At 54.2% G+C, this 15,415-nt stretch overlaps 1 protein-coding gene across 1 annotated transcript in view; it reads left to right on the forward strand.

Moving 5' to 3' along the window:
* Window positions 1-3,120: 3,120 nt before the first annotated feature.
* The window catches only part of LOC116946616 (transcription factor AP-2-epsilon-like), an 82,657-nt gene continuing 70,362 nt past the window's right edge, over window positions 3,121-15,415 (forward strand). The window contains exons 1-2 of the mRNA XM_032961694.2: window positions 3,121-3,880; window positions 10,536-11,318. Coding sequence (XP_032817585.2) covers window positions 3,854-3,880; window positions 10,536-11,318 — 810 coding nt within the window. The 5' untranslated portion in view covers window positions 3,121-3,853. The remainder of the gene's footprint in view (window positions 3,881-10,535; window positions 11,319-15,415) is intronic.

The raw sequence follows: 15,415 nt of genomic DNA on the forward strand, positions 1-15,415 counted from the left end.
ACACACAGTACACACATCCAGTACACACACACAGTACACACACCCAGTACACACGCACAGAACACACACCGTACATACACAGACAGTACACATAGTACACAGACAGTACACACAGTACACACATCCAGTACACACACACAGTACACACACATTACACACACAGTACACACACCCAGTACACACGCACAGAACACACACCGTACACACACAGTACACACACACAGTACACACACCCAGTACACACGCACAGAACACACACCGTCCACACACACACAGTACACACACACAATGCTGCCCGATGTTCGACCGCATAGCCGCATTTGAGTGAATTGAAACCGCACGTAGCGAATTTAGGCTAAGAAGTAGGTTAGCCGCATGGACACAAAATCGCACAAACCGAACCCGCACGGAACGAATCGCACGAAATCGGTTCGTAGGCAGCTGGCTGGACGTATCGTGAGAGGTGGCGTCGCCAGGAAGAAGCATTGATCCAGCAGTGGATCGGGCATGGCTGATGATGATGATGCTTATGATGATGAATACGAACGACTGGCCAATGGGAGTCCCCAATTATTGTACACCAGCAATTTGAACCAGACCATCCGATTATACGAAGAATCGATTATTATTTCGATTGTCGTTTCGATGAATTTGACGCTGGGCGGGGAGGGATATCGCGATATTTAAATCATTGATCATGACAAAGAAGCGTCCTTTATAATTTTCAATCGTAACTTCGACTTAGCTCGTCCCAGCAATTACAATAATTAGTAATAATGTTTGCATATCGCGTAAATACTATTACAAGTTGCATATATATATCTGAAATATTTGGTGCGAAGATGATGATTTATTCGTAGGATATTTAAAAAAATTATATATTTTCATTACCAGCGGCGGTGATGATGATTCTATGATTCTATTTTCCAACACATGAAATATTTAGTGATATCGAGTTTCGGTGGTGGTGGTCCTGATGATATTATTGTAATCTTTATGATAGTGGTGATGCTGATGAATCTATAGTTGTCCATGATGGAACCTTGCATGATCTTGAGTTCAGGTGGCGGCGTCGGTGATAATATGAATTATAATATGAATAATAATGTTTAAATTTTACATTAAGCGTCGTCTTTCCTACATCCCGCATCTCTCGCGAATTGCTGACGAACCGCTGGCAGGAGCTGGAAAGTCTCGACAGGAGGGTCGGTGCTAACCGACGAGTACCAAGCGACCACAATGATATTCACACGTAGAAAACACGTGATTATATTCTATACGACTACATGTATCAAGGTATCGAGTTGAGACGGTGGTGGCGATGATGATGATTATGATATCGTCAATAATACGAGTTAATTTATTTATGGTCGAGGCGGTGGCGTTGATTTGCGATGGTGGTGCCCGCGAACAGCACTTGCCCCAACAGTCTGCTGAAGGCTACACGGGTGATCTTTGTCTTTCGTGATGATGGCGGGGAGCGGTAGTGCAGCGGTTAGCGCTACGCAGCGCTACGAACCCGGCGACCCGAGTTCGATTCCCGCTCGCGGTCACCAACACCCAGTGACGATTATTTGCACCGGCCCTGGCCTTCCCCTAGGTCGACTCAGCCTCCAGTGAGTACCTGATGCGGTGTGTATAACGTCTCCACGAGGGAGACAAAAGCGGCCGGGCGAGTTGATCAGCACCCACCCATGTCGGCTAACGTAGGCGCTGGCTGAGAGCCCTTTGCACCAGCGGGCTACCCGGGGGATATTTGTCTTCGGTGACGGTACGAGGAACGATGAAAGTTTAAATTATACTGCCCGTAAGTGTTCGCGCGATGGTCATGACGATGATGATGTAGCTGCCGTCTCGGGATTGAAACGACACAATCGTAGAAATCGCTCGCTCGCTCACTTCTATCTTAGCTCTCCCCCCCTCCTCCTACCCCCTCCCCCATCAACTCTCTCTCCCCCCCACTCCGATCCCCACCCCCCCGCCCGTGCCCCCCACTCGGTGTGTCTGTCGTTGGGACGCGTGTGCAGAGAGAGAGAGAGCGCATTTTTCTGCTCGCGTGCCTTCAATGAATAACCATGAGCGGGTGATGGGTGGGAGGCAGTGGAGGGGATGGATGCGGGGTGCGTGCGGGGGTAACAGAGGGAGAGAGACACCCGCACAGGAGGGGGTTGAAGGAGAGACGCACACACACCCTGTGTGTATGTGTCTTTGTGTGTGTATGTGTCTTTGTGTGTGTTTGTATATATATGTGTGTGTGGAGCGGTAGTGTAGCGGTTAGCGCGCTGCGGTATGAACCCGGTGACCCGAGTTCGATTCCCGCTCACGGCCAACACCAGTGACGATTATCTGAACCGGTCCTGGGCCTCCCCTAGGTCGACTCAAATGAGTACCTGGTGCGATGTGTAAACATCGCCACTGGGGAAACAAAGGCGGCCGGGCGTGGTGGTGGCCACCCACCCCCTCGCGTGCCGTGCCGGTCTTCATAGGTGCTCCGCTAACAGCACTTGCCCCGACAATCTGTTACAGGCTATACGGGGGATCTTTGTTCCGTGTGTTACGTACCCAAGTTCAGAATCTTTGTTTTTATCCTGGAGAAATCGAGTGGAGTTAGATTTCCGATCACGGCAAGCACCAGTGACGAGTGTTATCTGAACCGGTCCTGGGCCTCCACTAGGTCGACTCAGCCTCAAATGAGTACCTGGTGCGGTGTGGTAAACAAACATCGCCACTCGGGAGACAAAGGCGGCCGGGCTCTCGAACAGCACTTGCCCGAAAAGTGTGTTGAGGCTACAGGGATGATCTTTGTCTGTGTTGCGTGTGTGTGTCGCGTTGGGGGTGGAGTATACGAAAGTAATGTTTGGATCCGGAGAGAGGGAGCATTGAGGGTGGATGAGAAAGAGGGTGGGGGGAGGAGTAAGGGTTTGGTGGTGGGGGCGAGGGGGGGTGGTAGAGGCGAGGGGGTGTGGGGGGGGGCGGGGTGGGTAGGGGGGGCTCGCGGGGGGAGTGGGGGAGGCGTAAGAGTGAGCGATTGAGAGAGTGGGGGGGGGGCACAGGGAGGGAGTGACATGGGTGGTGGTGGGGTGTGTGTGTACGTGTGTGTGTGTATGTGTGTGTGCGTTGCGGAGGTGCGGCGTTTCGCCCGCGTTCAGCCGATTCCGCCCAGACGAGTCGCGTCCGTGGCTCCGAGCGGGAGCGCGCTCCTCGCTCGCGTCAAGCAGCAGCAGCAGCAAACCACTCAGCAGCAACAATTTAGCAGCAGCAGCAACCACTCTGCAGCAGCAGCAACAACTCAGCTGCAGCAGCAACCACTCTGCAGCAGCAACCACTCAGCAGCAGCAACTCAGCAGCAGCAACTCAGCAGCAGCAACTCAGCAGCAACATCTCAGCAGCAACATCTCAGCAGCAACATCTCAGCAGCAACATCTCAGCAGCAACCACTCTGCAGCAGCAACAACTCAGCAGCAACAACTCAGCAACTCAGCAGCAGCAGCAGCAACAACTCTGCAGCAGCAACAACTCAGCAGCAGCAGCAACAACTCAGTAGCAACAACTCAGTAGCAACTCAGCAGCAACAACTCAGTAGCAACTCAGCAGCAACAACAACAGCAGCAGCAGCAACAACAGCAATACTGTTATTGCAATTGCACGGAGGAGCTGGGCGCGTAAATACAAACTTGTAGATGACAAGAGTCGTCGCGTAGCGGTGCACAGCACACGCGTGCCAATTTGCCCCGTGACTTTTGTAATTTTATATATAAGATATTTATTTTAGAGTGGCGGCGGCGGTGGTGGGTGTGGGCAAATTTTATCGCTTTTTTTAAAATCTGAGAGCCTCTGACTGCATTCGTCCCAAATGCTGGTTCACACGTACGCGGCCATGGTGAGTTTTCCGCGTCGCGATCTTATCTTGTTCTTATCTCTCTCTCTCTGCGCGCGTGTGTGTGTGTTGTGTTGTATTATATGGGTCGACTCAGCATCGGCTGAGAATCTGGTGCATGTGTGTAAACGTTAGCGCGAGGGAGACAAAGGCGGTCCGGGCGTGGTGCTGGTCACACACCGCCGCTCGTCGTGCCGTGATGGGCCTTTACAGGCGCTCGCTTTACTGCACTCGCCCCAACAGTCTGTTAAAGACTATACCCGGGGGATCTTTTGTAGTATATACACACACACACGTATATATATGGTGTATGTATACATATATGGGGGGAGCTGTAGTGCAGTGGCTAGCGCGCTGCGACTACGAAATCCGACATAAAGCCGAGTTCGATTCCCGCTCACGGCCACTACGGCCAACACCAGTGATAGCGATGATCCGAACTGATCCTTGGAATCGCCTATAGGTCGAACTCAGCCTCCAATGAGATCCTAGTGCGGTGTGTAAACATCAGCGCTGGGGAGACAAAGGCGGTCGGGGCGTGTTTTTTTCCGGCCGGCCACACCAACCACTCGTGTGCCGTGTCGGCCTTCGTAGGTTCTCGCGAACAGCAATGGGCCCCGACCGTCTGTTAAGGCTATACGGGGGATCTTTGTGTGATTTTTGTAGCTTTTTTCCAAGTTATGAATGTCAATTTTCTCAGTCTTTTAATCGTGATGCGATTTGACGTTTTGAAAGCGGCAGACAAAGATCTCCCGTTCATTCTTGACCGATTTTTGGGACAAGTGCTGTTAGCGAGCACCTATGAAGGCCGGCACGGCTCACGAGGGTGGCCAGCACCACGCCCGGCCGCCTTTGTCTCCCGAGTAGCGATGCTTACGCAACGAAACAGGCACTAATTTCAGGGTAGGACCGGGTTCATATGATCGTCACTGGTGTCATTGGTCGTGAGCGGGAACCGAACTCAGCTCGCCGGGTTCGGCAGCGTCGCGCGCTCAACCCACTACACTACCCACTACACTACCCACTACACTACCCACTACACTACCCACTACACTACCCACTGCGCTACCCACTACACTACCCACTACACTACCCACTGCGCTACCCACTACACTACCCACTACACTACCCACTACACTACCCACTGCGCTACCCACTACACTACCCACTACACTACCCACTACACTACCCACTACACTACCCACTACACTACCCACTACACTACCCACTGCGCTACCCACTACACTACCCACTACACTACTCACTACACTACCCACTGCGCTACTCACTACACTACCCATTACACTACCCACTACACTACCCACTACACTACCCACTACCCACTGCGCTACCCACTACACTACCCACTACACTACCCACTACACTACCCACTACACTACCCACTGCGCTACCCACTACACTACCCACTACACTACCCACTACACTACCCACTGCGTTACCCACTACACTACCCACTACACTACCCACTACACTACCCACTACACTACCCACTGCGCTACCCACTACACTACACACTACACTACACACTACACTACCCACTACACTACCCACTGCGCTACCCACTACACTACACACTACACTACACACTACACTACCCACTACGCTACCCACTACGCTACCCACTACACTACCCACTACACTACCCACTACACTACCCACTACACTACCCACTGCGCTACCCACTACACTACACACTACACTACACACTACACTACCCACTACGCTATCCACTGCGCTACCCAATACACTACCCACTACACTACCCACTACACTACACTACCCACTACACTACCCACTACACCACCCACTACACTACCCACTGCGCTACCCACTACACTACACACTACACTACCCACTACACTACCCACTACACTACCCACTACACCACCCACTACACTACCCACTGCGCTACCCACTACACTACCCACTACACTACCCACTACACTACCCACTGCGCTACCCACTACACTACCCACTACATCACCCACTACGCTACCCACTACACTACCCACTACACTACCCACTACACTACCCACTGCGCTACCCACTACACTACACACTACACTACCCACTACACTACCCACTACACTACCCACTGGGCTACCCACTACACTACTCACTACACTACCCACTACACCACCCACTACGCTACCCACTACACTACCCACTACACTACCCACTACACTACCCACTACACTACCCACGTCGCTACCCACTGGGCTACCCACTACACTACCCACTACACTACCCACTACACTACCCACTACACTACCCACTGCGCTACCCACTACACTACCCACTACACTACCCACTACACTACCCACTGCGCTACCCACTACACTACCCACTATACTACCCACTACACTACCCACTACACTACCCACTACACTACACACTACACTACCCACTACATCACCCACTACACTACACACTACGCTACCCACTACACTTCCCACGTCGCTACCCACTACACTACCCACTACACTACCCACTGCGCTACCCACTACACTACACACTACACTACACACTACACTACACACTACACTACCCACTGCGCTACTCACTACACTACCCATTACACTACCCACTACACTACCCACTACACTACCCACTACCCACTGCGCTACCCACTACACTACCCACTACACTACCCACTACACTACCCACTACACTACCCACTGCGCTACCCACTACACTACCCACTACACTACCCACTACACTACCCACTGCGTTACCCACTACACTACCCACTACACTACCCACTACACTACCCACTACACTACCCACTGCGCTACCCACTACACTACACACTACACTACACACTACACTACCCACTACACTACCCACTGCGCTACCCACTACACTACACACTACACTACACACTACACTACCCACTACGCTACCCACTACGCTACCCACTACACTACCCACTACACTACCCACTACACTACCCACTACACTACCCACTGCGCTACCCACTACACTACACACTACACTACACACTACACTACCCACTACGCTATCCACTGCGCTACCCAATACACTACCCACTACACTACCCACTACACTACACTACCCACTACACTACCCACTACACCACCCACTACACTACCCACTGCGCTACCCACTACACTACACACTACACTACCCACTACACTACCCACTACACTACCCACTACACCACCCACTACACCACCCACTACACTACCCACTACACTACCCACTACACTACACTACCCACTACACTACCCACTACACCACCCACTACACTACCCACTGCGCTACCCACTACACTACACACTACACTACCCACTACACTACCCACTACACTACACTACCCACTACACTACCCACTACACCACCCACTACACTACCCACTGCGCTACCCACTACACTACACACTACACTACCCACTACACTACCCACTACACTACCCACTACACCACCCACTACACTACCCACTGCGCTACCCACTACACTACCCACTACACTACCCACTACACTACCCACTGCGCTACCCACTACACTACCCACTACATCACCCACTACGCTACCCACTACACTACCCACTACACTACCCACTACACTACCCACTGCGCTACCCACTACACTACACACTACACTACCCACTACACTACCCACTACACTACCCACTGGGCTACCCACTACACTACTCACTACACTACCCACTACACCACCCACTACGCTACCCACTACACTACCCACTACACTACCCACTACACTACCCACGTCGCTACCCACTGGGCTACCCACTACACTACCCACTACACTACCCACTACACTACCCACTACACTACCCACTGCGCTACCCACTACACTACCCACTACACTACCCACTACACTACCCACTGCGCTACCCACTACACTACCCACTATACTACCCACTACACTACCCACTACACTACACACTACACTACACACTACACTACCCACTACATCACCCACTACACTACACACTACGCTACCCACTACACTTCCCACGTCGCTACCCACTACACTACCCACTACACTACCCACTACACTACCCACTACACTACCCACTGCGCTACCCACTACACTTCCCACTACACTACCCACTACACTACCCACTGCGCTACCCACTACACTACCCACTGAGAGCGATACAGAGAGACAACACACACACAAGCGCGTACGAAGTTAATCAACTCCACATTGTCGACTCTGAGATATCTCGTGCGACTATACACCGGCACCACCGCCGCCGCATCATCAGCAGCATCAAGCGACGTGTCGAATGCAACTTGTTTCCTATCTCTTCCTATCTCTCTCTTGCTGTGCGAGTGAGTGATGCGTGGTGGGTTCTGGCCGGGGGGGGGGGGGGTAGGGGGTGTCTTCGCGCAAAGCGAGACGCCTGCAGGAGATGTTTCGGGGGGGGGGGACGGGGGGGGTTAGGGGATCTCGGAGCGACAATCGCCCGCAGGGCACGAAGATCTTGGCCGACTCCAGCGCGCTCCGCGCTTTCATTCGCAAGCCCGTCTTCCCACTGCGAATCGCGCGCGCTGTGGCAACGCTCACAGCTGCCCGCGCGCGTGTTCGTGTGTGTGTTCGTGTGTGTGTGTGTGTGTTCGTGTGTGTGTGTGTTCGTGTGTGTGTGTGTTCGTGTGTGTGTGTGTTCGTGTGTGTGTGTTCGTGTGTGTGTGTTCGTGTGTGTGTGTTCGTGTGTGTGTGTTTATGTGTGTGTGTTCGTGTGTGTGTGTTCGTGTGTGTTCGTGTGTGTGTGTTGTGTGTGTGTTCGTGTGTGTGTGCGTGTTCGTGTGTGTGTTCGTGTGTGTGTGTTCGTGTGTGTGTGTTCGTGTGTGTGTATGTGTTCGTGTGTGTATTCGTGTGTGTGTTCGTGTGTGTTCGCGTGTGTGTGTTCGTGTGTGTTCATGTGTATGTGTGTTCGTGTCTGTGTTCCTGTGTGTTCGCGTGTGTGTGTGTTAGTGTGTGTGTTCGTGTGTGTTCGCGTGTGTGTGTTCGTGTGTGTGTGCGCGCTGCGCTACGAACCTGGCGAGCCGAGTTCGATTCCTCGCTCACGGCCAACACCAGAGACGATTATCTGAGCCGGTCCTGGGCCTCCCCCCTAGGTCGACTCAGCCTCAAATGAGTACCTGGTGCGGTGTGTAAAACGTCGCCACTCGAGAGACAAAGGCGACCGGGCGTGGTGTTGGCCACCCATACCCTCGTGTGCCGTACCGGCCTTCATAGGTGCTCGCTGGAAGAACTTGCCCCAACAGTCCGTTAGGGCTATATGGGGGATATTTGTTTTGGACATTTGTAAAAAAAAAATAGAGCTTCATAGCTCATCGGATTCCTGCAGTCTAAAGATTCTGATTGTGTATATGTATGTGCCTTTGTCTGTGTTTGCCTTAGCGCATCTACGTGTCTCTGTATCTGTGTAGATCTCCTGTGTTTGTGTATCTGCGTTTTTCTGTATCTCTATGTGTGTATGTGTGTAGGTGTATCTTTTTGTCATTTGTATCCGCGTGTCTTTGTGTCCGCGTCTGTGTGTGGACGTGTGTATCCGCATTGGGGGGGAGCGGTGGTGTAGCTGCTAGCGCGCTGCGCTACGAACCCGGCGAACCCGAGTTCGACTCCCGTTCAGGAACAACACCCGGTGACGATTATCTGAACCGGTCCCGGGCCTCCTCCTAGGTTGACTCAGCCTCAAATGGGCAACGTCGTGCGATGTGTAAACATCAACAACGGGGAGATAATGGCAGCAGCAGTCTGTGAAGGCAATGCGGGGGTGGAATCTTTGTCTTTGTGTCTCCGCGTGTCCCTCTCCACGAGCTCAAAGGCGCGTTGAGAGTCGCACCTCGACTCGCATCGCCACGCCGTCTCGTCCCAAACAATGGGAGCACGTCGCTACCCTTGACGCACCGACTCCATCTCGACGCATTGTCTCGTCCGCCTCTCCGCTCGCGTCTAAGTCACGTCCGGCCTCGTTCCCCGCGTGACCTGCCCCGCTAGGGAGAACATTGCCTCTTCATCGGTCCGTCCGTCCGCGCGTTCAACTTTCAAGTTCCGAATCGCGATCCTTCGCCGTTCGACCGCGCCCGCGCGTCGAGTGTGTCCCCGCGTGTCACGTGTGTCCCCGCGTGTCACGTGTGTCCCCGCGTGTCACGTGTGTCACGTGTGTCCCCGCGTGTCACGTGTGTCACGTATGTCCCCACGTGTCGAGTGTGTCCCCGCGTGTCACGTGTGTCCCCGCGTGTCAAGTGTGTCCCCGCGTGCCACGTGTGTCCCCGCGTGTCCGTCTCACCACCCGCGCGTCCGCGTGTCCGTCTGCCCGTCTGTCCGCGGTGTCCGTTCCCCGGTGTCTCCCCCGCGTGTCCGCGCGTGCTCCCCACCCCGAGACTCCGGCAGCTGCCCGAGAGGCTCCCCCCCCCCCCCGTGCCCGCTCCGCGCGACTCCCACGCGCCGATGGAGGAGAGTCGAGGCGTCGGCACGAGCGGCGCGCCGCGTCCAATTGGCCAACGCGAGGGTGCGTCGCGAACCCTTCATCGGAGCTCTCTCAAATCGCTCACGACCGCTTTTGCCTCTCTCCCCCCTCTCTTCTCTCTCTCTCTCCCCGCTCTCTTTATCCGATCCTTCTCCACTCCGTCGTGGGCAGGAGCGAGCCGACATGGTGGGGTCCCACGGAGCCGGCCGCCTGGCCGCTCAGCTGGGCCAGGCCGGTGGGCCCTACTCGGGCAGCGCCCCACCGCTCTCCCACTCTCACTCGGCGGCCGCGGCGGCCGCGGCAGCCGCGGCCGCCGCAGCCGCTGCAGCGGCGGCCGACTTCCAGCCGCCCTACTTCCCCCCGCCGTACCAACCGCTCGCCTACGCGCAGTCCCAGGACCCCTACGGCGCCACCCCCCACGACCCGTTCGGAGCGCTAAACCCCCTGCACCAGCACAACGCCCTGCACCACCATCACCACCACCACCACAACAACCACCACCACCACGCGCACCAGAGCCAACAGGCGGCGTGGCAGCAGCAGCAGCAGCAGCAAGCAAACGCGGCTCAGAGACAGGCCACACCAGAGGCGGCCAATGCGCACGGCCACGCTCATGGAGGTGGTGGTGGTGGTGGTGGAGGAGGTGGTAGTGGAGGTGGAGGCCACGGACACGGCCACACGGGGCCATCGCATCACCACCACCACGGGGCGGTGAGCGGCGGAGCGGGCGCGCAGCACGCGATACTGCCCGCTCACTCCGCGGCGTCGACCCGAGCCTTGGTCACGCAGCTGTCGGGCGGACTGGAGTCGAGGAGAGACTACGGCACCCCGCGGCGGCCGGACATTCTCCTGCACGGCTCCGGTGGGGGGCCGCCGGGGGGGGGGCTCGATGTGTCGCTCGCGGACGGACTCACGCTCGCGGGACTCGTTCATCAGCACATGGACGACATGCAGGTGGGTGAGAGGGTGAGCGGGTGGGTGACTGAGTGGGGTGGGTTAAAGAGTGAGAGAGTGGTTGAGTGGGTGAGTGAGTGGATGAGTATGTGAGTGAGTAGGTGAGTGAGTGGGTGAGTGGGATGTTATGCTGTGACGGTGGTGGTGGTTGCGATGCGAACCCGGGCGAACCGAGTTTGATACCCGCTCACCATCAACAACAACAGTTGGGTCTTTGCTAGATCGACTCGGCCTTTAATGGGTACCTCGTGCGTGTCGTGAAGATCAGAAACCGGGGAGACGAAGCTGCCCCAAACAACAAACAACACTTGCCCTAAACATTCTGCTATGAAGGTTATATAGGGGGTCTTTGTCAGTGAGCGAGTGAGTGAGCCGGCGAGTGAAAGAGATAGTGAGTGAGAGAACCACAACACACATAGACAAAGACAACCCGTATAGCCTTAACAGGGTGTAGGGGCAAGTTCTGTTTGCGAGCACCTATAAAAGCCGGTACGGCACACGAGCGGGTGGGTGGCCAGCACCACGCCGATCGCTTTTGTTTACACATCGCACCGGGTACTGACTTGAGGCTGAGTCGACCTAGGGGAGGCCCAGGACCTGTTCAGATAATCGTCACCGGTGTTGGCCGTGAGCGGGAATCGAACCCAGCACGCGCAGCACGCTAACCGCTACACCACCGCTCCCCGCAACACACGCACACTCAGTCACACACAAAACAAAGATCCCCCATATAGCCTTAACAGACTGTAGGGGCAAGTGCTGTTAGCGAGCACCTATGAAGGCCGGAACGGTACACGAGGGGGTGGGTGGCCAGCACCACGCCCGACCGCCTTTGTCTCCCTAGTGGCAATGTTTACACACCGCACCAGGTACTCATTTGAGGCTGAGTCGACCTAGGGGGAGGCCCGGGACCGGTTCAGATAATCGTCACTGGTGTTGGCCGTGAGCGGGAATCGAACCCGGGTCGCCAGGTTCATAGCGGAGCGCGCTAACCGCTACACTACCGCTCCCCACTACCGTCACACACACACATATATACACACACTCGTTCATGCACTCACTCGCTCGGACGCTCGCAGCAGTCAGCACGAACTTAATCACTTATCGCCACTCACTCGCTCACACTCTCTCGGTCGACCGCTCATTCACTCGTTCGCACGCAGGCACAAACAGCCCCACTCACACACTCACTAATATACCAACGTACTCGCTTCGTGCATACACACACGCACATACACTCAAAGACAAAGACCCCTTCGTATGGCCTTAGAAGTGGCGATGTTTACACACCACACCAGGTACACAGGCAACGCGCAAATTTAACATGCTTGCTCACACACTAACAAAGACCCCCACGCCATACATTCGCACCTATTAAGCACAGTGAGTGGTTGCTGTCTGGTCAGCACCACGCGCGCGCCCGACCGCCTTTGTCTCCCAAGTGCTGATGTGTTACACACCAAACCGGAGTCGACATAGGGGTATCTTTAGAGCCGCTACGGTCACACATCTGCACGTGATTCATCCAGCAGTGGATAGACCAAAGAGGATTTCGTTTGTATCGTGTGTACATGTACACATCTCGCGGGTTATGTTGATGCTGGTTGTTGTCAGCTAACACGCTATAAGCCTGTGGACGCGTGAACAAAGATAATGTCTCCTGATAGTCTGTGATGATGTCATGTGACTCACTGAGTCTCAAGACTAATTTTACGGAGGGACCTGTCACATTGAAATTGTGGGCAAATGCAATTCCTTAAGGGGCGTGAAATTAATTTAAATTTCACGCGCCTGCAGTATATATATCTACATTAGGCCAAAGAGCCTTAACAGACTGTTGGGGCAAGTGCTGTGAGCGAGTAGCACCTATGTTGGCCGGCACGGCACACGAGGGGGTGGGTGGCTAGCACGACGCCCGACCGCCTTTGTCTTCCCCGGTGGCGATGTTTACACACCGCACCACGCACTTAGTCGACAAAGGGGAGGCCCATAACCGGTTCAAATAATCGTCACTGGTGTTGGCCGTGAACGCGATAACGGTAGCACTAAAGGCACACACACACATACATACCCAAACAAAGACAAAGATCCCCCGTATGGCCTTCGCAGACTGTTGGGGAAAGTGCTGTTAGTGAGCACCTATGATGGCCGGAACGGTACACGAGTGGGTGAGTGGGCAGAACAACGCCCGGCCGCCTTTGTCTTCCCCAGTGGCGATGTTTACACACCGCACCAGGCACTCATTTTAGGCTGAGTCAACCTAGGGGGAGGCCCGGGACCGGTTCAGATAATCGTCACTGGTGTTGGCCGTGAGCGGGAATCGAACTCAGGTCGGCCAGGTTCGTAGCGCAGCGCGATAACTGCTACACTACCGCTCCCCACACACCACGTACACACACACACGTACACACACGTACACACATACACACGTACACACACACACGTGCACACATACACGCGCACTCCACGGTCTCGTTCTACCTAATTCGTGTATACGATCGCGCCGCTGGGCCATGTCAACTCTAATGGCGTTGCAGAGAGGCCAGAGAGTTGAAATTTGGTACAAGCGTAGCCCAGGCTGCGCTTGTAACGTGGACACATTCTAAATGCCACAATTTTCCAAATTGGGCCACAGCCCCTGCCCCCCCCCCCACTCCAATAAATGAATTACAGAGGGAAGCCTGACAGGCAAGGCAAGCAGGATGAGCCTCAAAGATTATACTCATCGCTCGCGCAAAGTATTGTGCTAATAAACGCTTAGGAATACACAGCTAGGCCAACACGCTCCTCAGCAACACCGTGTGAGTCTGCGTGGCCTTAAAGGGAACAACATTTGTATTCATAATAATAGACGACGTTTCGGGCAATGGTCCTTCTTCATAGCACGTAGAGAGGCCATATAGAGAGAGAGAGAGACGGTGGGTAATACGAGTTGGAGACTAGTTACTTTATACTTTACATAACGGGGCCTGATAAAATTTATGTTTGAACATGGCAGCACTGCATATACCTCATAATTTGTTACAAACATACGATCCGCACAATCAGTGGACCAAGTGATGCTCCTCGCGTGGAGTATGACGCTAACGCTCCAGCAGGTTGCACGTGTGTTGTATCCTGTAGACCTATACACACAAACAAAGATCCTTAACATACTTCTTGCAGCAAGCGCTTTGAGCGAACAGCACGGTACACGAGGGGGTGGGTGGCCAACACCACGCCCGGCCGCCTCTGTCTCCCGAGTGACGATGTTTTACACATCGCACCAGGCACTCAATTGAGGCTGAGTCAACCTAGGGGGGGGGCGCAGGACCCGTTCAGATAATCGTCGCTGGTGTTGGCCGTGAGCGGGAATCGAACTCAGGTTCCGGGTTCGCAGCACAGCGCGCGAATTCCTACACAACCGCTCCCCACATATATACATATTCACACACACACACGCGCGTATATACGCGTGCATACGCGTGTGTACAGATACACACACGCGCACGGGCGCGCGACGAACATTGCACGATTGTCCAGATAGTTGTTCACCAACGGATCGTGATTTATGGAAAGGCACAGCGTACGTAATCGTATAATGCGCCATCAGCATCGCAACGTGGTCATGCATGAACACGGAGAGCGAGCGGTGGCGCAATGGTTAGCGAACGGACACCCGACTGTCGATTTCCAGCCAAGGCCTAAGGTCGTGATGTGCAGCGGGCGTTTTCCCTTCGCCAACCCACAGACTCACCCGCGTATGGTCAAGTAAAACACCTGCGCCCCTCCCCCCTAAGACCGACATGGCGTGGGGATTGATTATCCAGCGGTCGATTGACATCGGGACATTAATAATGATCACAATTACAATTTACAACGTGGGGATTTTATTTTTTTCGTATATACACACACGCATATATATACACACACATGTATATGCGTGTGTGTGTGTGTCAACGGCATCTACGGAACCAGACAATTGCATCTACAGTAGACAGATATGTAATAAGTGACGTTACGGGCAATGACCCTACATCTGTACACAGATAATGCTGTACAATTCCGTATAAAGAACATGTACAGATACTTCGCGATCAATAACGAATATAATATAC

Source organism: Petromyzon marinus, chromosome 27, assembly GCF_048934315.1.
Source record: "Petromyzon marinus isolate PM22_M1 ecotype Great Lakes invasive population chromosome 27, UKy_Petmar_22M1.pri1.0, whole genome shotgun sequence".
NCBI lineage: Eukaryota > Metazoa > Chordata > Hyperoartia > Petromyzontiformes > Petromyzontidae > Petromyzon > Petromyzon marinus.